This window comes from Sinocyclocheilus rhinocerous, unplaced genomic scaffold (assembly GCF_001515625.1).
Source record: "Sinocyclocheilus rhinocerous isolate Xijiao unplaced genomic scaffold, SAMN03320098_v1.1 scaffold348, whole genome shotgun sequence".
NCBI lineage: Eukaryota > Metazoa > Chordata > Actinopteri > Cypriniformes > Cyprinidae > Sinocyclocheilus > Sinocyclocheilus rhinocerous.
Window position 1 is genome coordinate 785742 of NW_015635025.1, and position 25983 is coordinate 811724.

Consider the following 25983-nt stretch of genomic DNA (forward strand, 5'->3'; position numbering starts at 1 on the left):
GTGTGTGTGTGTGTGTCTACTAGGGTTGTGACGGTGAGGAGATTTTCCCACCGGTTAAACGATGTGTGACAACACCAGTAATACTGGTATTACCGGGGGGTGGGGTTCGTTGGGTTTTCCCTCTTTTCCTCATTTTCCTTCGCTTTTAAATTGCTTGTAAATGCATTTTACTTTCACTTTTGAATTAGCGGCAATTTGGGATCAATTGCTTGAATGGACAACAACAAAACGGCACAACAATAAACTCACTTATATCAAACATAGAACTTCTGTTAACAAACCGAATACCGACTATCGCAGCAAGCCTAGTGTCTACTAGTATTCATGGTGGTATTATGTAGGGCCCTATGAAATCTGTTTTATTTTTTTTCAAATTCAGTTTTAATTTTTCTGGACTCCGTTTTAATGGTTAAATTTAAAAATATGAATAAAAAACATGGTTAATCAATTGAAATCATGAAACTTACACAATTTAACAGCAATTTATAAAAATAAAAGTCTATATAAAGTCAATATAAAGTCTCTATTAAATACTTTTTTTTTCTCAAATGTAGTTTTATTTTAACCAAATTCTGTTTTTTCCATTAATTTTATGGATTCCATTTTAATGGTTTCATTAAATTTTCATAATCAAAAGCATCTCTAATTAACTGATTTTATTTTTAAAAAATTATTATTATTTTATATATTTCTTCTTTTTTTTTAGAAATACTGTATTGTGTATTTACATTTTTCTGGTAAATAAACTCTGGTAAATATTCATTAAAAAATAAAGTTTTAATAATAATTTTATTATTAGTAGTAGTAGTACTATCATTACATTAAGTAATATATTTCTGTCACAGTTTCTTCAAGTCAAACCGAACTTTTATTTTGACGGGTTGCTGTGAAGACCTTTAAGTTTCTGTTTGTATATGATATGATATGATGATAGTTTTTCCCAAATAAAACGGTAAAGGGCTCATGAAGTGACTCAGAGCAGTTCACGAGTTCGCTCTGCAGATAATAAAGCGGGATAAATGGTGTACGTATATGGCATGCTGTCCGGGGAGAGGGCTCTGAGCTCGGTATTTTGCCCGGACCCATTGGGCCCTAATTATGATGCTTCAGATTCTAGAGAGCATTTAATTGGACAGAAATTCTGATGAGAAGCTCAAGTGCAGAATCTTGCCATTTCGAATCAATTAGATCCTCAACAGATCTCAATTTAGCATTAAAGTTCCACAGGCGTCCTAGCAGAATACCCACCGGTGTAGCTCAACATATGAACGTGTTTCAAAATGTTGGACAACCAGAAAATATCCAAGGACTTTTTGTCTTAATTTTGACATCAACATTACTTGAACTTTATTTGACTCAAGCATCTAAATACTTCTTGTGGCCCTTGTATGTATTTCTCACCCTGAGAAACCTCAACAGCTCTACTTGGACTGGTTTCTGATATGGCTCAGGTCTGCCCTCGGTGTAGATATAAGGGATTTTTTGCCCATTTTAGCGTTCACACCAAGAACTTTTTCCTGTTGATGTGTCTTTCAAAAAACCTTACGAGCATCAATAATAGTGACTGCACGAGTAGCAGTATGCAATCAGCTTGAGGCAAAGATGTGAAATGTGTTTCTTACCTATTTCCACATCTTCATCTCCATCTGCCTTAAAGATGTAAACTTTAATGACCTCAGAGCTGAACTCATCCTCTTTGGAGCCGTCGTTGTCCTGGACCACATCTGCACTGATCTTTAAAGGCGTGCCTCCAATGTCTAGCTTTTCCCCGACCTCATCCACTGCAAAGAAGCCACACATCAAACACTGCTGCGGATCCGATCAATCCATCCATCAATCAGAGTAACTGCAAACTCACGGGAAATCATGAGGTAGTCCTCCGAAGTGCTCTTCACATCCTCCTCCTCATCGTCCGCTTTAATGCTGACGTCGGATGGCATGGTGTCGTGCGTCTCCGTGTCCGTCACCATGACCTCTGCGGACACCAGCTCGTGGTCCAGCGGGCTCTGATCGTGAGGCGACATGAGCTCAGCCACAAACACCTGATCGGGCACCGTCTCTCCGATCAGGTCAGCCGTGCCTCCCAGAGCCTCTTGGATGGCCACCTCGGCCCCCAGGATGGACTCAGCCATGATCACGCCCTCTGTGGTGATGACGTCCTCGTGACAGATGTCAGGCCCTTCCACCACCTCAGCCTCCAGGCCAGTCTCCAACATGATGCCCTCGTCTGTCACCACATCGGACACCATCACGGCATCCGGCACCGACACCACAATGTGCTCGCCGTCAATGTGGGCCATGCCTCCCATCCCTGCAACTGCACAAAGGGCTGCATCAAAATAAATATGTCTGCATGTACATGAGACTTGCAAAGTCTTTATTGGGGTATTTTTTCCATTAGAGCTTTAGTTCACCTTAAAAAGAAAAGTTATGTCATCATTTACTCACACTTGTGTCGTTCCAAACCCATAAGACCTTAAATGAAGATATTTTTAATGAAAGCCGAGAGATTTCTGAAAGTAAAGGTAACCAAATCTTTAAAGCTGCAGTATGTAATATTGACAGCTAGTGGTTGAAATCCATCTAAAACGGCACAACTGTACAGTAAAAAAAATAAAAATAAAGTGAGTGATGTTACATTTGTTTAAAAGAAAAAACAACAACATTATGTTACAATATCACATTTTACTGTCTGATTATGTAATCTAGTTGGAAAGAAAAAGTATTGTTGGTCGCACACTCCGAGTCCCGAGCAGTTAGTGACACACACGGTGACATGATATTGCCGTGCCATGCAAATGAGCGGTAAAAACCAGATCGAGCATTCCGTTTATTTATTTATTTTTCTGGTGCAGGTGCCACGTGCCGCCCTGAGCAGTTGCACATGCCTAAATCCGCCACTGTTCCCACCCCTCCTCCTCAGACTCGACGCTTCCTCGGGTTGCCAGATTGAAAACACACAACATGAACGAGCTTTACCTTGTAAGTTTATGAGTTGATTTATCCACATTTTAATATGCCTTTGTTCATAGGGATTTTTAGATGGACACAGAGGCTTTTTAGGACGGGTAGAATCTGCGATCTCTAAACCAGTTAGTTTGCTGACTTCCATGGCTGCAGTACACTGTGTTTTCCACTGGCAACCCAGTGCGTTGAATCACTATTGGGTGATCTGGCAGTGGGCAGAGTCACACAGACCAAAACAAAAACAGACATTCCGACACGGAACACACATTTCAAAGCAGAATAAATGGCTGTAGCGTTGTGTTTTAGAGAAACAAGTATGTGCGCTTAGCATGTTTCCTAAATATCTGCAAACATATTATGGTATTTTTATGCCTTAGTGCAGTCAAAAAATTACATACAGCACCTTTAATGACCCCAAAAAATCATACAGGTGTCATAAAATGAGTCCATATGAACTGAGCCGTTTTATCCAAGACTTGTGAAGAAACACGATAGCTTTATAGGAGGAACAGATTTGGTTACCTGGGGCGGGTACCATGAAGCCGGATTAGCTGCTAGCCAAGTAAGTTTCAGTTGAGTTTGCACCAATCCTGGGTTTTAGGTACCATGAAAGTGGTTTGGCTTTTAGCGGCGTTCATTGCCATAGTAACTTACACTCCACAGCTAACCTGCTCCAGGGCAGGTCATGTTCTGGGTAAGAGATCTCAAACTGAAATTGAACCAATCAGATGTGAGCAAAGTGATACATCTCTGACACAAGTCACTCCCCCAGTTTCTCGTCCTCCAAATTAAAGGTCACTATAAAGTTAAAAAAAAAAATGGTCCCACTTTATATCAAGTGGCCTTAACTACTATGTACTTACATTTAAATTAATAATTTGGTAACATGCACTTATTGTGTACAAACATGTTTTTACATTATACTTTTATTTTAAAAATACCTGCATGTAATTACATCTGTAATTAATTTCTGTAATTACATTTATAATTACACTGTTGACCCATCCCTTACACCTACCCACTAAACCTGTCCCTAACTGTACCCGTTTCCCACCTCAATAGCAGCAAAAAAGTTTTTGCAATACAATATGAACACAGTAAGTACATTGTACTTATTTTATGTAAGTACATATTAGTTATGGCCACTTAATATAAAGTGGGACCAAAACAAATTAATAAATAAAAATTTCCAATAAAACTGTCTGGCTTTAATGATAATCACTTAGAATTATTTTATATGATTTATATTGTTATTAATCCATTACACACATGCAATTTTAGTTTAACAATTATTATTAAGCATTTATTTTAAAGGAATATTAATATATGCAGGTCATATGTAATATACATAAGCTGTAGAATCGATAACACTTTACAAATGACTACATGTGACCTTACATGTTCGAGTCTCTATCACTATATATTATCGACTGCACTGATACAGCAAGATCATCTCTGATTTTTGTGCTCTTTCATGAACAAGTGCTTTCTTCAGTGCAAATGCGTCTAAATTCCTCATATTCTTCAATGTCTTAACCTTCAGAAAAAGAGTTTTGAATCTCGCTGGCTCTCTCGCGAGAAGTGAATCACACTTGCTCTGTGTTGCAAGGCGTGTGATTGGCTGTTAACTGCTGATGTCACACATTCATGAGCACACGCTCCACAAACTCAGGATCAAAGCCAGAGTTGACAGAAAGCTGATGATCAGCATCATGGTACCAACAAAGCCGGATTGGAGTGGTTTGGTTTTGTCAAACCTGAAACTAGTCCTGTAAATCTGAATTTGAACTACCATCACGGTACAGGCCCCTGGATTTGAATGGAGACAGAAACATCTCGGGCTGAGATGCAAACTCATCAGCGGTGATAAACACTATTATTATAACTCTACATTAAAATCACTTTAATGAAGATCATTTCTCATTTTCAAAACATGTCACGCTTAAGTGGAAGATTTGTCACCTGGTGAAAAACAAACACTATAACCAGTAGATGGCAGCAGAGGATCACTTTCTCTCATTTGCCATTTCCACTCACTAATTTAGTTATTTTCACATGTTTTGATTTTGGATCTATTATAAAATGACTATTGTAACGCATTTTAGTCAATCATAGCAAATCTTCATCGATCATAGCAATTTCAGAAGTGACTCACAGAGCAATTTAGCGGATATAAAATGTGTTTGTTATTAAGATCATTGTCAACCAGAACACACACACACACAGTCGCCTCTGAATGTGTACAGAATTGAGTTGGCACTACTGGTACCGTAATCCCCCTCCCATTTTTAAAACTCATCAGATCTACACAAATCACTTAAATCTTGGATTCAAAACGGTGAATTTAGCCGAAAGGTGACAAGTTTGCATTCCTGTCAGGTTTAATTTTAAAATACATTGTGTTATGAAAGACTTATGAGTTTGGAACGACATTTTTGGCTGAGCTAATCCTTAAAGTGACGGCCAATATGTGTGCCTATGTCCACACAATGAGAGCAAAATCAGTTGTACATAAAATTGCTGAAATCAAATGAACTATTTATTCACATACATCAAAATACAAACTGCATTGTCCATTGGCAGCCATTTGAAGTTGAAAAACTTTCATTATAAAAAAAAAAAAAACATATAAAATCATATTTAATGTGATAACCTAAAACTGAGCAAATATCGACTAATTTATTGACTCACTATTTCAGTGACGTTCCTTACCAAAATCTGGCATTATCATTGTATGGGGCATTTTTAAATCCTTGTGAAGCTCCAGGATCCCTCCACCTTGATCCATTATCTGTGACTGTTCCACAACACTGTAAAAAAGACAAAGAATTAAAATAAATGAAGGACTGCTGTGTGAGGAATGTGGTGAAACTATTTGATATAAATAAAATCCATCACACTGATTTAATATGAACACTCATTTAACAATCCGTTAATAATCAATCATATTTATTTCTCTTCCATTCAAATTACAGGCATGTGGCTACGAGAGCAAACGCTTGTATTGCTATTTAACAAACCTTCACATTTGACAGTAGTTCCCTTCATGTAAAAGCGTAGCAAACATTAAGCAAATCTGTGAATCTGGCATCTGGGAGGAAAGTGTCTGAAAGAAACCGAGACCAGGAAAGAAACGTTATGTTTATAATATTTTATGTAGAGACTACCTTAGTGAGATTTTAACTACAAATTCTCGTTTGCTTCCAAATATAAAAAATAAAATCCTAAAACATAGATCAATGCATACAAGCAAGCAGCAAAAGTGAACTGTAGCTTATGAATGTATACATATAAGTGTGATACAGATTGTCATTTATAAAGTTCATGTCACAATGAAATCTTACCATTACAATAATGCACTTTTAATAAACGTGATCTATAAATGCAGTAAAATAACAACTACATTAATAAGAGTAAGGCGGTTGTTCATTATATATGGTTAATACTTGAGCAATAACAACTTGAGAAATATAACAATACTATAAAGGGGATTTAAATAAGTTTAGAGTCCCTGAAAAGGCGAACTGTAACGTAATATTTTTCAAAAAAAAAAGTGTACAGTCTGAGAAAGTGGTGAAATCGCTGTCAGAGTGATTATGATTATGTAAACTAGTCGATGCACACCGGAACCCTACTACGACAAATGCTCAACTCATGAATATTAATTACGTTACGTGCCCTTACGAAACACGCAACGTTAGCACGACCTTATTAATATTCATGAAGTCAGCCTTCGCCATAGTGGGCTTCGTAACTGAGCTTATAACCGGTCCGTGCGTGACAGAGTTCATCGAAACAAATTTACTATCGTTGAATCGACTCAATACAATTTAAAACATATACAAAATACAATATTACGTTGTAAAATTCACTTTAATATAGCCAAAGAAATCAGTTCATACGCAGTTAAAGGCTTGCGCAAATGCAGCCGCGTTACTGCACCATCTTGCCCTCCGCCATTACACTACATGCTAAACGGCTAATAGCATTAGCTAACGAATATATCAGCACGTAAATGAGTACAACACAACCTGGAATACAACAAAAGCGCGAAGCCCAGACGCATGGTCTGCATTTACTTCGTACATGACTGATTTTTGCGCCAAAGGCGCATCATGATCGCTGTAGAGACTCGTTTTACGCGTGTTCCCGCTAGCAGGAGCGCACACTGGGCGCTTCCTCGCGCTTGAGCGCAACACAAGGCTCAGCCAGGCCCACGCAGGCCGACTGGGCCGACGGCGAGCATTTCACAGACACGCCGCACAAAACCAAAACGCTTTACCTACTCCGCGACAGCCTTCGGAGCGTAGAAGAGTTTCGGATCCCCTCGAATCTGTCGTAATTTATTATTGTTAATTTTCCAACGGTAGCGCTACTGCGGCCTGTACATTGAGGATCCCCGAACGCTCTTTTCCTGGCCTGAGCCAATCACGGCCCTCGATTCGCTGCCTCAGCCAATCAGACTACTCGTTCCAAAGACTCAGCCAATCAGAATGTCCGTTGACAACAGCGGAGGGCGGGGCAGAGCGAACGCGCGGCACGCTTTACGTCACCTCATACGATAAGATGTTATGAATGAAAGTTGCACGTTCAAACAAAACATATTGTATACTGCAAATGTATTTTGGCTAGTTTTGATACACAATAAAGCAGTTTCTAATGTGTTACTGTAACTTGCCAAGCAAAGGAGAAACCCTGCAAAGAATAAAACGACTGCTTTATTGCTGAAATTGATTTATTGATTTTCTGAGGCACTCCATTATCATTGCATACTCAGAGATTTCAACTTTTACCGGCTTAGTGAATATTTAAACCTAGACTACACAGGCATCAAAATAAATATTCAAACTTCCAGATGGAGTGAAAGTGTAGTAACTTCACCTTCAAGCACTCTGAATTAAGGAGGAACAGTGTTGCAGTAGTAATGCACCTTGGCACATTGATGTGATCTCAATTCAAATATAAAAATTAAAAGTATTTTCTTCTCCTCCGCGGTCATTTTTCATGAAAACTATTTTCAATATTGCTGTGTTTTGTCCTGACGATACAAAACAGACAAACGTCTTGCTTTACAGAATACGATTCCTTCATCAGATTAAAAAAATCTCACATTTTTTCACAAATAAAAATCATATATCCTTCATTTCTAAAAATAGATAAACATGCAAAATCAACAGCGGGTTACACCACAGCATTTAGGAATTAAATTCCACACGTTTCACAAAAACTACATTACAGGACATCAAACCTTTTTCATTATTCAAGCTCTCATATTTTTTCCATACTTCCCCATTCTCAAGAAAATAAAAATATATTGATAATTGAAAATCAAGCAAAGGTAACAATTTGTTGTAGTCTCTGAATGCAAACTGTGTCTGATCCATTGTGGATTCGATCAAACTCTTGTTTTAGGGACTCTGTGCTGATTTTTCTCAGTCTTTAGCGGCTGGAAAACCGCCGCAGCTCTCAGGGCTTCAGTAACAACCATCTTTCCAGGATTCATCAGCGATGGGAGCGCACAGTTTGGCCATTCCCAGAGATCTGCTATGGAGAAAACACAACCTCAATTCCAAAGAGCTTTCACAATGGCTACGACAGCAGTGTATTTGGCTGATCTTGACTCACCTCCTGGGTGTCTGTGGAAGTCTGCCTCTGGAGGAAGGTGAAGAGGGTGTCATGCCTCTTCCTGGAGTCTGACGGGCGACAGCAGCGGAGTATGACGCCCCATTGTTGGGACCGGGCGACTGCACCCTCCTCATCCCTCCCTGGGCACTCGCTGGCCCTTTGGCGTGCTGTCGCACTGCAGACATAGAGCTGACGGGACTCAGGGCTTTCATGGGAGCCCGCAGATAGAGAGGGGACTGGCTGTCACCCCTCATCCTCGCAGATGATACACCTACAAGAGCAGCCAATCACAAACACTCCTGTAAACCCCCATCAATATTGAAAATATACAGGAGGATGCATTTGCCCAACAGTCTAAATTTTGCAAAAAGTGTAAGAAAGGCTTTCACACTGACAGAAATCCTAGAAACTTTGCCGGAAACACCAAGTACCGGTAGTGACAAAGAATCACAAGCCATTATTCTGCTCAGACCTAGGGCCTCATTTATAAAGAGAACGACGACAGTTTCCAAAATGTTCCTACAAATGATTTATAAAATGTCCTTATGCATAAAAAATATTCCTGAATGCATCCCTGTTTTGCAGTTGCTTTTTTTTGCAATTTATCTTACATTCGAGCGCATGCATCTACAGAACGCCCACAAAATCCCTTACGGTTCAGAAGAACAGCACTGGACGCTAGGCATGGTCAACATGTGTGACCCTGCCTGTGAAAACCCAGCTAAAGTCATGCTTTTAGTGTGTGATTTACTGTTTTCTAAATAAAATCATCCTTCATAAAGATGTAGAACATTCTGTGAAAATATAACCTTTATATCTTTAATATTGACTGAGTAAGGCCATGTCAAAAAATTTAAATCATAGTGAAATTAATGGTTGAAATCAAACTTTGATGCTTGTTATCTCATAATTAGATTTTGAGACTTTAGCCTGGATTTCACAGAGAGGGTAACATGTGTGAGAGATATTCCAGGAATCCATCAACATAATGAACTAATTCTTCAGTGGCGTAATCATGACAAAGCAGTTAATATGATGCTCATTTGTGCCTTTAAAGGAACACTCCACTATTTTTGAAAATAGGCGCATTTTCCAACTCCCCTAGAGTTAAACAGTTGAGTTTTACCGTTTTCGAATCCATTCGAAAACTGTAAAACTCAACTGTTTAACTCTAGGGGAGTTGGAAAATGAGCCCATTTTCAAAAATAGTGGAGTGTTCCTTTAATAAATGCATATTGAACGTAATTCTCTATATTGACATTTCAATAATGTTGCATTATTTTAATTTACTGGTATGAGTGCAAAAAGTTTGTGTGCATGCTCTTCAGTTGGCATTCACAGAACATTTTCACATCAGTTTTTCCCTGATTAAATCCTGATTTGTTCCTCACTTTTGACATAGGATGGAATTTAGTATCAAATCCGATCGTATGTGCATTTTATAAACGAGGCCCCTGGATCTCACAGAGAAACACCGAGCTGGAGAATGTCTTGGTTGAGGCGAAACGCTCAAGAAAAGCTGGATGCCATCTGATGAACAAGCTTCTGTCCAAGGAAACCGTCTCAAAGCGAGTGACTGAAGAAGAAGACACTCCCTGAGAAAAACCTCCAGGAAAGACTGGTGTGTGTAAAAGATCTTATTCACCGCTCTCACAACAGGGCACTCAATCAGGCTGGGAAACACAAGACGCAGCGGCCCCAGGATATCCAGGATGAAAGACTCAACACTAGATGGACTCTTTTAGGGTGCAGTGAGGAGATCAGAGCCTAAATACTGTGTACAATAACACTGCATGCAGTCATGTTGTTTGGTTCTAACCCAATTCCCAAAGGACACGAGTTGGCTGTAGGCCGAAACTAACCCACATAACCATTAGTAATTAGATGATGAAATCAAACTACACCTCACTGGGCAGCGGCCAAGCTGTTGTTGAGTGCTGCAGGGATGACGCATTTTTGCAAAAACCTGGAAATGAGTTCAGTATTTTAGCACTTGCGGTCCCACCGTCCTGAATTCAGTGGGTTTTTGAATGTTAAAGGTCTGTGGTGAACACAAGCTCAAGATGTTTTTGCGTTTTATTTTATGGCATGAAGGTACATCAGTAACACCCTTTTTTTACACAAATGTATGCTAGCGTACACATTAAAAAAAAAAAAGAAGTATACTTGGGCCTTAATGCTGGTGACGCTGAAGTCTTGTGACCGTGGTGTTCGTTTAGAATTTTTTTTAGAATTTTTACTTCCGGCAATTGTACTTAGGCTACTAAATTCATAAAAGTTGTGCTCATTTGAGAAGATAATGATGAACGTGTGTGAATCAGAAACTTGCTCACAGAGCTTATTTTCTGCAATAATCCAGAAGCCAATGGAAAAATCCTTTCGGGTTTTTTTTATTTTTTTGAGTCGAGGGAACCAGGATGATGCTAGTCTAAGTCTCAGACATCACAGCCGCGGATGGTTTGCTGAATGACTGATGTATAAGGAACACAAAATGGGAAACGATTTCGAAGTCATCATCTGGTTGGTTGAATTCTACAGGATTTCTGGGATACGTGTGCGTCGCTTTCTTTAACAGTCCGACTTGAAACAAAGCCAAACCCCTTCACAGAAGAAGAAAGCCATCATGTTTACGACTCTGACAATGAGAGCTGATCAGGTTCAACTAAACGCTGGATTTTCAGAAGCATGTGAAGTTCACGGCACATGCACGATGCACGACTGATCTAGCCTACAGAAACACATCTTCACTGCAGGGCTCTAGAAAAGATATTCTACAGTGGCTCAAACTCCCACTACCGGTACGACAGGTTTTAGGAACAGACTAACTGTGTGAGAGACAATGGATGGGACGGGAGGAGAAACTGACCCAGCAGCGTATTGTCAGTTCAACAATGGTTTAGACTGAGGGAGTGATCACACAGAAACCAGACACACATGGGGTTGTGGACGCTGCTGGTGCTCTTGAAAGAGAGTGTTCCCTGAGGACGGGGGATGAGGATGAGGATGAGGATGAAGGAGCGGGGTACCAACCTGTGGGGGACTGGGGCAGACGGGACGAGCGGTTGCCTGAGCTCTGTAGGTTAGCCTCCATGCTGCGGCTGTTTCTGACTGCCTCCAGAGACTGCAGGCCACTGCGAGGGGTCAGGTTAGGCATGCTGTGCCTGAGCTCCTCTGAAACCACACACACGGCCTGCTTAACACACTCACAACAATACAGAAGGAATGCATGCAGAGTCCTCTCCTCTCTAGAAGAGTGCAATCAATATTAAAGGTGACATATCATGAAAATCTGACTTTTCCAGGTTTTAAGTGCTATAATCAGGTCCCCGGTGCATCTACCAACCAAGGAAACGTGAAAAAGATTAACCCAGTAACTTTGTTTTGGTAAGCATTTTTCTGCAAGCGTCTGAAAAAACGAGCGCATCTGATATCGCTCCCTTGGTGACGTGGCAAAGGGATCTCATTATAATATTACCGCCCCTTAATCTGTACGTTTCCACCCACGGCGCCGTCATTTTGATTTTGCAAGCGAAAACGGTGTACTAGTTATAAAGCCATGGCGAAAGTTTGAGCAAAACATGCTAACTGTTCTGTCTTTGGCTGCACAGACGAGCACAGAACACTATTTAGATTACCAGCCTCAGAGCAGACAACAGAGCAGTGATTTATTGATTTATTTACTGTATATTGCTGCTGCCACACAGATCTAAAATAAACAAGCGATTTATTTCCCAGCTGTTTACCTTCACAGACATAACCAACTGTTTTTGTAACTCATGTGTTTTTAACGTAAACTTGTGTGTGAATGAGAGCTTAGTTTAGTAATGTTACTCAAATGCTGTGACAACTGCTTTCTGTGCGTGTGCTTCGGATGTGTGCGCTCAGAAAACCGTCTATCAGAAGTTTAAACTAATATGGTTTAAAACGCATGATTTCAGCGCGATAAACATGATAATCAGAATCATTGTTTAGTTGTGAGAAAAAAAATAATAATTACCTGGATAAAACTAAAATTACCTGGACTTCCAATGGAGGGACAGAAATCTCTTAGGTTTCATTAAAAATATTTGTTAACACTTCACTTCAAGCCTTTATGTAAAATGCATTCTGAAGGTATACATGATGTACGTTGAAATGCATTACATCTTCTCATAAATAACTGTAACCAAAGTTAAAATGCGTTTAAATTTTTTGAAGGTTTGTTTGTCATGTGTTTTAATGCATTATATTTTCTAAAGGTGTAACAATGAATAGATTAGTATTAGAATGTATTATAACTGTGGCTACAATTATTCATGAGATGCAATAATAGATGCTATAATGCAATGCATTATAGGGTGCATTACGAGGCATAATTAATGCAATGCAATTGTTTACTAATACTGGAACGTTTGAGCAAAAATGTCTTTAGCTAGCTTCCAGAAACAATGTAAAGTTGCATTTCGTGACCCCTTTAAATGATCCTTTGTTCATTTTACATCAGAGCATTAATGTCATCGGATGACCAGTGCATCCATTATTTAGTTCATCAATCAGCATCACAATCCATTCTGCTAAACAAGCCGTTTCATGTCTAGCACAAATCACTGGTTTAATATCTGATGGACACTAAATGAATGAGCCAGCGTGTCCTACCCTCGCTCTTGGGCCCCGGGCCCTGCAGGGAGCGGCGGGACATGCGTGTGCGCGGGGAGGCCAGACGGCTGTACTCGGCCAGAGTGCTGGGAGAGAGGCAGCGGGGCGAGCTGTGGGGCGAGTAGCGCTGGAGCCGCTGCGGCAGAGAGCAGCACTCGTCCTCCTCGTCCTCCTGACTGTAGGAGTCGAACTCCTGATCGCTGTAGGTACCTCGACGCAGAGACTGCAGGGAGGCCGAGGAGCTGCGGCGCGAGGCCGAGTTAGAGGCGTAGTCCTGCCGGAGACCTGAAAAACACCAAGACGGTGCGGAAAAAAAGCTTCATTTGAAACCGTAGATGGTGTGACATCAGTAGCAATGTAAGTTAAAACAAGCTTGAATGTCAAAAATTAAAGCCTTGAAGTTGGCATGATAAGTGATTAATTGACAGAGTAATTGACCTTTCAGGTGTACTTTAGCAAAAGTGCTCTTCACAGAACTCCTGCACACACAGAAAGCTGCTGTCTGTCTATCACAGGTGCCAAACAGAGTCTGTACTCAGCACTACTGATACTGTAGTGACTAGGGTTGTCAAAAGTACAGACTTTGGTACCAGTCGGTACTTAAATTTGAAAAATGTGACGATACCAGGAGCGTTTGAAAGCCGCGTCTATCAGCGAATCCCTAATATATCTGCTCATAGACCGATCCGCTGACAGACGCAGCTTTTAAATGCTCCCGTGTGTATCTGTGTAAGCGCTCGGTGAAGAGCGTGATGATGATGATTGTAGCCAATCACAGACATATCTGTTGACGATATCTGGTATCGTCACATTTTTTACATTTCAGTACCGACATCGACAACCCTAGTAGTGACACTGATATTGTTTTTTTTTTCATTGTAGTATTGAGACCCCTAGTGCATAGTTTGATAGACACAGCTTGAAGGCTCTAAAAGGCGAAAAAAACATTTCTTTGAAAGTCTACAAGTCCAATCAGTGATAGAAGACATATTCGTTGTCTCAATTGGCATGCTATCCATCCTAAATAGTGCATCATTCTGCACCCTGAATTCTAATGTTCTAATGAAAGATTATTAGAAGCTTTTATTTTTCTCATGATTTCTATCTTATTTTCATGAACGTATTTTGTAACTCAGAGATGTGTAGTTTGAGAATAACCGTTTATAATGAGAGCCTCCTTGAGGCGGTCTACATTCCATCCTTAAAGTCAGTATTAAAGGGGTCATATGGTGCAATTTCAAGTTTTCCTTTCTCTTTGGAGTGTTACAAGCTGATTGTGCATAGATAAGATCCCTGAAGTTGCAAAGACTAAAGTCTCAAAACCAAAGAGATATTCTTTATAAAAGTTAAGACTCTGCCACGCCCCCCTAAAACGGCTCGTTCTAACACGCCCCCACATATCTACCTCACTATGTGAAAATATTTGAATAATGCCGCCCAAACGTTCATGCAAAGAAAGAAGGCGTGGTTTCAGGAACAGCAGTAGTGTTGATGCAGCATGTCAGGGAGACGCTGTGTGTTTCTAGGCGAAAGCAAAAGCACTTTATTTCACCTTCCGAAAGTAGATGCATTTAGGAATCATTAAGATCACTTACAACAGAACAGCAATGCATTTTATGGACGACCGTTTCGTGAACCTAGGAGAGGAGGTAATTCTGACTTTGCTATGACAATCTGCCGCTTCTGAATCAGCTACTGTTTTGTTATTAGCTTAAGTAAGTGTGCGTGCGTGAGAGAGAGAGACAGGGTCACATCACAGTGGAGTCAGCTGTCTTAACCGTGGCTTGTGTACTGCAAACACATACCAGCTTCATCACTGTGTCTGTCACGCGACTCTGTTCCCCTTTCGGGCTCTGTCTTTACATTTATTTTGAAAGATGAAGCTCGCGATTATGGTAAGGGGCGTTACATTTCCGACGAGTGCTTGCGGTGTTCGGCCAATCACAATGCACTGGGTCAGCTGGCCAATCAGAGCAGACTGCGCTTGTCGGAAGGAGGGACTTTGTAGAAAACGAAGCGTTTGAGAGAGGCGGGGCATAGAGGACCTACAATAATGTACAGTATTTGAAAAATAATGTGTTTTTTGAACATTAAAGCATGTCAACATATTATGTTACACCAAATACACAAAATAATGATCTTTAAAAAAGCATCATATGACCCCTTTAAGAAAGTAAAGAGGGTCAAACCACATAGGCCTTTCAAACTCATATGGTTTGTCAAATAATAAAACCTTTGTGCTATCACCCAAAACTGCTGTGTAATAGTTACACAACAGACTCAAGTTAATCTCCAAAAGAGCACAAACAACAGCGGTCTACAGTTTGCCCGAACCTTTGTCAGAGCTTGCTGTTGAAGCAGAGTTCGAAACAAACAAAGGACATGCAAGAACAGAAAGCATTTCCATATCCCACGTTTATTTGCATTTCACATATGGCGGTAAAAACCTCTCAGAGTCTGCTGAAGGATACTCACTCTCCTCCTGCAGACGAGCCATTATCTGAACATCAGTCAGGTCCTGAAGCTTGTAGCCCATGGAGATGGAGTCATCTGAGGTGCTTAACTCACTGTCAATAGACGACTGTGAGCTGAGAGCAGGGGGAACGCCCATACAACCTGTGAACAACCCAAAACACACTCAATAACAGCAAAACTGATGATGAGAATGGATAATACACAGAATCGTCAACAAATTTGATCATCAATTAATTGCGTCTGCATGCAGTGCACAGAAAATATCCACCTGTCACTTCACTTTCAAACTGTGAATAACACATTTCTACAGAGAAAATTCATCTGAAAAATACCAAACTTATGTTAACCTTTTTTTCCCCACATAGATACAGTAAGTATATTTATTTTCAGATTTGTATATTGTTAAAAGAGCAACACTGGGCAGGCTATGTGATTTTTTTTTTTATAAATACAGAAATATATGGCTTTTTAAATTAAATTAATCGATTAATCAAAGATATTGATTAATCAGTTATCAAAATAATCATTAGTCGCAGCCCTAGTTCAATTATTTGAAGATTATTCAGATTTAAAAGGTCAGATGAGCAGCAAAACCATTTAATCTGTAGAGATTATTATAAACGGTTCGCATCCAAAAGTGGATGTGCTTCACATCTTTCCTGCTGTTCTGTCTACAAATGCAGATATGATTTTTGCTCCATATCACGCAGCCCTAGTACGTCAAGTGAGTCACACTGATGCAGCAAAGCAAGTAAAAATCATTTCTAGCTACTAACGAGGTTCATTAAATGGCAGAAACTCATGCAGAGGCGGTTACTTGTGACTTCAGCTCACACTGCAGACCAAACAGGTTTTTAAACACATAAAAACACACAGATGAAGACTGCGTGAGAGGAGTGTGCCAGCCAGAAATGTTTGCTAGACACCTCATGCATGATATCTGATCCTGTCACCTGCTTTATGTGCACTGAACACATCAGCTCCGTCCACAGCAGTGAACGCCTGTGTGTGTGTGTGAGAGAGAGAGAGTGAGTGTGTGTGCGCGTGTGTGCATGAGTGCGTGCGCGTGTGTGTGAGTGTGCGTGTGTGAAAGTGTGCGTGCACGTGAGTGTGAGTATGTGTGCGCGTGAGTGTGTGAGCGTGCGCGTGAGTGTGTGTGTGTGCATGAGTGTGTGCGCGCGCGTGTGTGTGTGTGTTTTGCGCGTGTGTGTGTGAGTGCGCGTGTGTGAGTGTGTGAGTGAGTGTCTGTGTGCGCGTGAGTGTGTGAGCGTGAGTGTGAGCACGTGTGTGTGTGCGTGTGAGCGTGTGGGCGTGAGTGTGTGTGTTAGTGTCTGTGTGCGTGAGTGTGTGTGCGCGTGAGTGTGTGCGCGTGAGTGTGTGCGCGTGAGTGTGTGCGCGTGAGTGTGTGCGCGTGAGTGTGTGCGCGTGAGTGTGTGCGCGTGAGTGTGTGCGCGTGAGTGTGTGCGCGTGAGTGTGTGCGCGTGAGTGTGTGCGCGTGAGTGTGTGCGCGTGAGTGTGTGCGCGTGAGTGTGTGCGCGTGAGTGTGTGCGCGTGAGTGTGTGCGCGTGAGTGTGTGCGCGTGAGTGTGTGCGCGTGAGTGTGTGCGCGTGAGTGTGTGCGCGTGAGTGTGTGAGCGTGAGTGTGAGCACGTGAGTGCGCGCGTGTGTGTGTGTGTGTGTGAGCGTGAGTGTGGGCGTGTGTGTGTGAGCGTGAGTGTGTGTGTGTGTGAAGCGCAGTGAATGGGGTTAATGCCATACCTGAGCTGCCAGAGGTTAGTAGTGTTTTGTTAGTTGATTTGAGGTACCCAGCAGAGGAAGACGCCGAGACGCCAGCCTCACTGGACTGAGATGGGCTATTGTACACGTTCTTCCATCTAGATGCTACAAAACACAAAAATCAAATACAGCATTAGCGCAAGTCTAACAACCGGATTAAAAAATCATAATGTACTCACCCTCATGCTGTTTGAATCCTCCATGACTTTCTTGCTCAAGTGGGACACAAAACAAGATGCTTTGAAAAATGTCTCAGTATTCGGTTTTGTTTTTCATCCACACAATGAAAGTCAGTTGCGTCCAGCGTTGTTTTGGACTCCACCGACTATCATTATGTGGGCAAAAACAGCTGAAACATTTCTCCAAAATATTTTCTTTTATGTCCCACAGAAGAAAGAATGTGTTAGAGGTTTTTTAGCATGAGGGTGAGTAAATGACGAGTGAATTGTCATTTTATGTGAACTATCCCTTCAAATAGTTCATTTGACAAAACAGTTAACAGCACACATTCTTAAAAGTGAGCATTAAACTTCAAAAACTTGCAAATGACACAACATAGAAAGGAACGTAATAATGTTGGCTAAATAAATAAGCATTTTGATACTTTCAGCAAGAAATTATTCTTATAACAGTAATGTTTTTTTGTTTTTTTTTAAACTTACATTTCAGGAAAAAAATATAGTACAGTAACGACTTACTGTGTTTTCCTGCAGTCTATTCAGCCTTTTACCCGTCAACACTTAAAAATAACAGGCATGGCCGTGTTGGCTACTGTACTGATGTAGATAATATTTGTTTTTAAGAAAGAAACTGGTTGGTAAAAAATATATATATAAACACAAAAAATTTGACTAGCTTCTAAACTGAACGACAGGCTAAAAGGTTTTACACTTAAGGTCCATTTTTTCCTCTCTGAAGCTGAGCAAATCCTCTTTCATTCCACCAGAAGAGGAGTGAGATTTCAGCAAGAACCGTTGGTAGTTGAGTTGATTCAGCTATACACATAAGAAACTGTTGATTGCCGTCCTACCCAAAGGTTACTAATTACTCATATGATCAGCTATAATGACAATAAACATTTTAGACAGGTATTAGAGCCAGCACATGCCAGCAACTATAATGATTTTAATGATCTTCGCTGACTTTCACATGGTGTCATTAATGCATGCTATAGATCTGTGAACAATTCATCTGTGCACGTTTTTTTTGTTTTTTTTTGATCTGCCAATGTTTAATCAGAATGTCATAACTGGATCTTCTGGTGAAATAACCGACTTCTCTGGCAACGTATGCAGGAATTTCCAATCATTTAGTCTGATTAAAGCTCATGTCCATCTCTCTCCAGAGCCACGCCACATCTCAACATGCACAGAATCAAGTCTCATTCTATGTTTTTTTTTCTTTTTCTTTTTCAATAATCCGTTTCACTGGGATTATGTCACCATACAGAAGAAAAGATCCATTACTATTCCTGATTCACAGTGTGACAGACACTACAGAAGCAGAAACTACAGTAAATCTCCAGTGTGCAAAGCAGAAACATGTCACGGGACAATATTTCCCTGGAAAAGTGCACATCAGCCTCTCACAAGAGTGGCTGCGAATGGTAATCCTTCTGTAGTTCAGTGACGCGTTAAAGCGCTTGAACCTGAATAATTTGGTCGTTCTGTATTCATGTGTATACAATAAACATCACCATGAAATATTGTTTCTATTACACATGAATTTATTCACATGTTATCTTGTGAAGTCTCCATACTTTGGTCTAGCCGGTGGATGAGCGTCCGACAGGCGACTTCAGTCTCTGGACTGGGATGATCGAGGAATTTCCGACACCATTTCAGAGGAGATTCAGGCCCCTGTTCAGCCACAACCTGCTTCTTTGGTGAAACGTACAACCTAAAGAGAGAAAACCAGGACACATTTACAGAACGGCAGACACAGCACCTGTAATTGAAATCCATCACAGCCACATTAGTTCTGGAGGAGAAATTAGACTATATCAATGTTAGACCTATCACTATTAAGTTATTATATTGTTTGAGATAAATGTGATTATTGTGTAATTAAATTCCAATTTGACACAAATCCAGACATGCACATTCTTGCGTCTCTCAGTAGGGTGTTATAGACCTTAGTCTGAGCACCTGAAGAAACCCAGGCGGCACATCCTCTACATGATTGCTGCTCAAATGTAAATAGAAGTGAAATCAAACGGTCTTTTATGTGGGGCAGCCAGTGTTGACTGGAACAGATGCCTGATGTTTATTTGTGAAGCATCCATCCATCATGAGCAGCTGTGTCAATAAATGCTGCTCTGATGGAGCCCGTTCTCTGGAAGACAGACAAAATAACTGGCAATAAGATTCCTGATCCTGTTTGGAAGCAGAGACTGGGCCGCTCACTCATTTGAAAGATTGCCAGCATTCAAAAAACTGCACATCTCTTTTACTGTTATCAAGACAGAAAGCCTGAGAACACAAGACGGTGCTTCTGCATATTTAAAGCTGCGATGTGTCACTTCTGGACCACTCGCAAACCCCAACAGAAGTACAGAAATAATGACTGTGTTTCAACAGGTTTCCCAAACACATACAGTAATGATAATAATAATAACAGCACGACAGAGTTTTTTTGTTGCCTTAACAGAAGGTGAGAGACTGACGAAAGCCAAACCTTAAACCTACAGATGGGCATCTTAAGTGTTTAACAGTCTTCAGGAAGACTCCTGTAAGTATTTATATTTACTTTACTTACTTCACATTTAACTGAGAAATGAGGGACAATGTAAACATCCCAAACAAAACACTGAGGATTTATATAACGCATCCTATTAAAAAACTGCTCTGCTCACCATCTGGTTCATAACAATCCTCTGTTTTCAGCATCCAGAATGAGCGCGATCACATGAAGCATAAAGCTGCTTACCATCTCGCCAGATATACAGCCCCAGCACTGCTAGCAAACGTGGCTCTATTAACCTCACGCTACAGATATGGACATACGGAGCGGCTAATTGCTGGCCGACGCCAAACCGCTGCCGGATTAGTGGCTGGATTATTCTGCTGGAAATTAAAGCTGCATTAGAGAGATTAGCTGCTTCTTATTATTGATTCCTTTCGGAAATTCTCTATTAATTAAACAAATCAATGCAGAATGGACTAAAGATAAAAGCCTGTAGCCTAATAATTACATTTATTAAAGTTTATTAATAGTAAGATCACCCTGAAACCCTGAATTTCCGCACATTTGCATGCAAAACCATCTCTTGCTGTAATCCAGACATGCAGCCTGTTTTTAGTTATGAGCTATTATTAGCTGTAGTTCTGAGTCAACACTACTGGACGAGTAAACTGTGAGTAAACGAAAACACAGTCGCAAAATCGCACAACATTACAGCAGACGTACTACTTAAGTTCCTAAAACACATGAATGAACTGAACAATCATGCATATCGGTTTGAGGTTTTCTTGAGATCTGACTCACGATTTGCAGTGGGTAAACAATCTGACCTAGAGACCAGAATATCATAGAGAATGGGCTCTTTTGACTTGGGCCAGAAGCAAGGGACGTAGACTTGTGCCAGTATTCGGTGATGCGATATATCACGGTACTGAATATGCACGATATTGTTATCGTGGGCACTTCTAAATACCGTGAATAATTACATATTACAAATTATTTAGAATTTTGAATGCATTTTAAGAATACTTTTCCCATAAACTGGTCAAAATGCACAACACCGCTGTATGCTGCGTGAAAGACGAGTGCGCACTCTGATGTAAACAAGCGCGGACGAGAAGCACATGGGGGAACATGTGAGAGACGCTCTGGATGCAAGCGCACTTCCACTCTCTGACAGCAGATGGCGCTAAACTGCAGAAATAATAATAATAATAATAATAATAATAACTCATTTAAATGCAGCCGTTACCCCGGAAACCCTGTAAACAAAGCAGCTGTACTTCTTTCTGTTTCTGAATCGTGTTTAAATGATTTAAACAGCCATTCAGATTTGTGTATTTGCTATGATGTTCATCACAGCGCCAATTTTAAGCTATTTAAAAGCGAAGGAAAGCGAGGAAAAGAGGGAAAATTCAAACAAACTAAAAACTAACAATTGCTTTACTCCGAATTGCCGCCATTTTAAAGTGAAAGTAAAATGGGCACACCGCTTTTACAAGTAAATTTCAATATCGCGATAATACCGCATACCGTGATAAAAAGCATTAGCAATTAATCGCAACATGAAAATTTGATACCGGCATATCCCTAAAGGGACGTTGTGTTTATATTAACCTTGATTTCTCACAAATGTGTGTGCTTTTCCTGGGCGAGCCGGAGTGAACCGCTGCGCTAACAGATTCTCATGAATGTGCAGTCATACACAGAAGACCAGCTGCTGAGCTCAGGATTTGTGTTAAATAAACTACATTTCGGTTTGTCTTTTCACGAATCTCTAGCGACCAGAACACTTGGAATATATACGACACATGTTGCATGGAGACGGTCGCATTCATAGATACTTCTGCATCTTTTTTTTTTTTTTTTTAAAAGCTCGATGCTGGTCGGCTTTCATTGCTATTATGGATGAATGCAAGCAGCACATTTGTAAAAAATTCTCCAAGAAAGAAAGAACGGTGTACGGCAGCACCAGAGTGAGTAAATAACTACTTAACTTTTATTTTTGGGTGAACTAACCATTTAGGCTGGAATACATTACAGATTTGCAGTCCAGATGAGTTGACGCCAATCTGCAGATTTGAGTTGACAGATTTCACAGAAAATCACGTAGTGTATTAACTGACTTTTTTCAGCAACATACTCTGATTGTTTGATATTTGGGCCGACGTTAAAACATAACTTTTATTTGTCATGTATCTCCTAGCAATGAAGCACATATTTCTTTGTTGTGTTTGAAACAACCTGAAATACTGGTAGTGTGTGATCCTCAGTCATTTAGTACATGACGCCCAGTTTTAAGTGCATGACTCCTAGTGATTTTAATTCATTCCAATTTTAAAAGTCATGTAGTGCATTCCAGCCTTACGTATCATAGCACAAACCCATAACAACAACACCTAGGCACCAACTCACGACATGCACAAAACTCATTGTGGTGTGTGCGGTTTTATAAAAATTTTTGCATTTTGTTCTACTTTAAGTGCTATGTGACATTATAATAAAAAGATGAATAAACCCACCAGCTGTCTTCATCCTCGGTCTGAGCGCACGTCTCTAAATCAAGTTCATCCACCTCGTCCAGGGCGGACTGGTCCATACCCGCATCACTCGCTCCCAGCGTCTCTGAATCACAGAGATCTGGAGACAGACTCGGCTCGAAGCGGCCCAGTGTTTGTTTGGAGCCTGAAGCACACGGCGAGCTCAGGAATCCGGCCCGCTCCTCCTCATCCTCCGGCCTGGAGGCCTCAGGCAGTGGAGACATGTCCTCACTGCTGCTGCTGCCCGCTGGAGGCGACAACACCAGGTTCCCAGCATCCTCTGCTCCGGGAGAAGTGTCCATGCCCCCGTGCAGGTTATTCCTGTTAGCTCCGGTGGAGAGGTTGCTGTTGGCCCCCAGCACTAGTTTGCTGCCCCTGTTGCGCAGGGCTTGATTCTGGACCTCCAGACGTCGCACCAGCTCCTGCAGCTTACGCACCTCCTCCAGCTCCACCGCGGTCAGATTGGGACCGAACTCCGGCTCTGAGCTGGACATCACCTCGTCTGCATCACTGCTATCCGCTGGCTGAAGGGCACTTCCACCATCAGGGATGACCATTCTCCTACAACAACAATGTGTGTGTCAGGCGAAGGAATCAAACTAAAATAAACAGGAAAAAAAATGTCTATGTGCATTTCTCAAAGCACTATACCTAACTTCCTTTTTACAGTTCATTTTTTTTATGTACACAAATACATTTACATACATATGCCTCCAGCAATTTGTATTAATTAGTAATCTACAACAGAAATACAAACTAGTTAATAAATGACTAGTACATTTCGGAAACTTTCCAGGATTTTTTTTTTATATTCCAGGGATTTTTTGGAAAGTTTCCAGATATTTACTGGAAATTTTCCACCCCTTTGCAACCCTACACACAATTATTAAATACAAAAACTGATAAAAAAAAAAAAGGCTTTATTTTGGTTTAAACAGTATTCAACTTTTTTTAATCATTACTGCTGTTATCATGCATAAAATTACACACAATTCTTTAATAGCAAATATTACTATTATTTTATTATCTCAAGTTACTACAGAGACGCTCAAGAAAGGTTAAAATGTAGATCTGTTACACCTAAACTAGAAGGTTAATAGTCCTGCAGCTTACGCACCTCCTCCAGCTCCACCGCGGTCAGATTGGGACCGAACTCCGGCTCTGAGCTGGACATCACCTCGTCTGCATCAATGCTATCTGCTGGCTGAAGGGCACTTCCACCATCAGGGATGACCATTCTCCTACAACAACAATGTGTGTGTCAGGCGAAGGAATCAAACAGGAAAAAAAATGTCTATGTGCATTTCTCAAAGCACTATACCTAACTTCCTTTTTACAGTTCATTTTTTTTATGTACACAAATACATTTACATACATATGCCTCCAGCAATTTGTATTAATTAGTAATCTACAACAGAAATACAAACTAGTTAATAAATGACTAGTACATTTCGGAAACTTTCCAGGATTTTTTTTTTATATTCCAGGGATTTTTTGGAAAGTTTCCAGATATTTACTGGAAATTTTCCACCCCTTTGCAACCCTACACACAATTATTAAATACAAAAACTGATAAAAAAAAAAAAGGCTTTATTTTGGTTTAAACAGTATTCAACTTTTTTTAATCATTACTGCTGTTATCATGCATAAAATTACACACAATTCTTTAATAGCAAATATTACTATTATTTTATTATCTCAAGTTACTACAGAGACGCTCAAGAAAGGTTAAAATGTAGATCTGTTACACCTAAACTAGAAGGTTAATAGTGATAAATAGAGAGCAAAAACTGATATACTAGGTTAATATTATCTGCTAGCAAATTGTTCATAGCAGCAATGGCACACAAGTTAGCAGAACAAATAAAGCAGCAAACAAATGAGGATATACTTATAGAAGAAAAACTTTTCATCAAGTTAATTACACTGTAAACCGTAAACAATACTAAAATCTTTAACCAATACGTGTTAAATAGCACAGAAGGGCTGGTGTAGTTATTTGCATCCACATTAAGCTAATATGTTTCTATCTCTCCGGTAGCGTGTAAGGTTAAGCTGAACTGTTTCCAGTTAACTTAGTACTCGCACAATAATCAACATACCTCCCCTTTCGTCCCAGTCTCTGCAAACAACAGATTTAATGTTTCAATATTAAAAAAAATATTAAATAAATAGATTTAAATAAATAAGCCGCGGGTCTCTCGCCGCTATGCTGTAGTATTAGTTGTGTGGAGCTAGTTAGCTCGTTTGCTATCGACCCGAAGTGATGGACACCAGTTGAGCCAATCGAACGCGAAGCCCCGCCCACTGCAGTAACGCCACGGACCATATATCGAAATGTAGCTCCGCCTACTGGACTCCATTGACTCTGTCCAGTAGATGGAGGCAAGACACAAACTGTTGTTCTCTTGCAATCATTTTAGAGAAATAAATAAATAAATAAACAAATAAAAACATGTTTTTACAAGAAATGCACAGCATTGTGGGAAATCGCATGCAGTGTCCTCTCTCTGAAGAAAAAAAAAAAGGTCACTAGGGTGGTATATTTTCAACAGCTACAACTTTGTTCCTAAAAATGTACCTCTTTGAAAATATAGGTCACTTTCTGACACGTGTAGTAGGTCATCTGTGTATTCTATGCATGCAGAATATTTGCAAACACAGGTCAAAAATGACTGTAACTTTGTGAACTGTATCACATGTATTGCCAGGCATTATTTCTCACAGAGTAAAACGCTGGTCTTCATTTAAAGGACCTGAAGCCTAAATTACAATGAATCCATGTAACATTCATATTATCCGTCTTACTGGAGACTTTTATTTATTAACCCTGTAAAGCCTAACATATGAAACAATAGTCAGAATAATATTTTTTATTTTATTTTTTATTTTTTTTATGTAAGTTTTTATTGAACCTTTAGACAAAAAAGTTTACTTATGTGTTTTTATTTGGTATCATATTTTTGATACAACAGGCTTTTATTGTGCATATAGTAGGAGAATATGGAGCACATACTCGAGGAGAAGAAGGCCCAAATTTTAGCAAAAAATAAACAAATAAAGGCTCCTCAGAAGATGTGAGATGTTCTGGAGGCTTGTGAAGATCATTCCTCCGCTGAGGAACAGTGAAAGTAAAGCTTCTGGAAACAAACGCTCCTCAAAAGATCCTGAGGATCAGATTTGAGACTCTAAAACATGATTGATGGAGAATCAAGTAAAGCTGAGCAGCTTCAGTCCAGTAAGAGTTCATCTGGAGATATTACTGCAGTTATTCTGACCTTTAC

At 40.2% G+C, this 25983-nt stretch overlaps 2 protein-coding genes across 4 annotated transcripts in view; both read right to left on the minus strand.

Moving 5' to 3' along the window:
• The window catches only part of LOC107746145 (zinc finger protein 711), a 22403-nt gene extending 15022 nt beyond the window's left edge, over window positions 1-7381 (minus strand). The window contains exons 1-5 of one of the 2 annotated variants that reach the window (XM_016560238.1): window positions 7254-7381; window positions 5988-6073; window positions 5680-5777; window positions 1859-2317; window positions 1623-1781 (exon numbers count right to left, since the gene is read on the minus strand). In XM_016560238.1, coding sequence (XP_016415724.1) covers window positions 1623-1781; window positions 1859-2317; window positions 5680-5755 — 694 coding nt within the window. In that variant the 5' untranslated portion in view covers window positions 5756-5777; window positions 5988-6073; window positions 7254-7381. Of the gene's footprint in view, window positions 1-1622; window positions 1782-1858; window positions 2318-5679; window positions 5778-5987; window positions 6074-7249 lie in introns of both variants that reach the window. The other variant, XM_016560237.1, reaches the window with a different exon arrangement.
• Window positions 7382-7684: 303 nt separating this feature from the next.
• Window positions 7685-24959, minus strand: LOC107746146 (SLAIN motif-containing protein-like). Of its 2 annotated transcripts, XM_016560239.1 has the most exons (10): window positions 24802-24959; window positions 23817-23940; window positions 22682-23136; window positions 19237-19376; window positions 17460-17582; window positions 15703-15843; window positions 13228-13512; window positions 11623-11763; window positions 8593-8863; window positions 7685-8511 (listed from the first exon to the last, which is right to left on the minus strand). In XM_016560239.1, the coding sequence occupies exons 2-10, from the start codon at window positions 23934-23936 to the stop codon at window positions 8442-8444; spliced, it is 1746 nt and encodes a 581-aa protein (XP_016415725.1). In that variant the 5' UTR covers window positions 23937-23940; window positions 24802-24959; the 3' UTR covers window positions 7685-8441. The 2 variants fall into 2 exon arrangements, with proteins under 2 accessions (XP_016415725.1, XP_016415726.1); XM_016560240.1 differs by lacking the exon at window positions 23817-23940 and having other exon boundaries at window positions 22682-23260.
• Between the last annotated feature and the right edge of the window lie 1024 nt (window positions 24960-25983).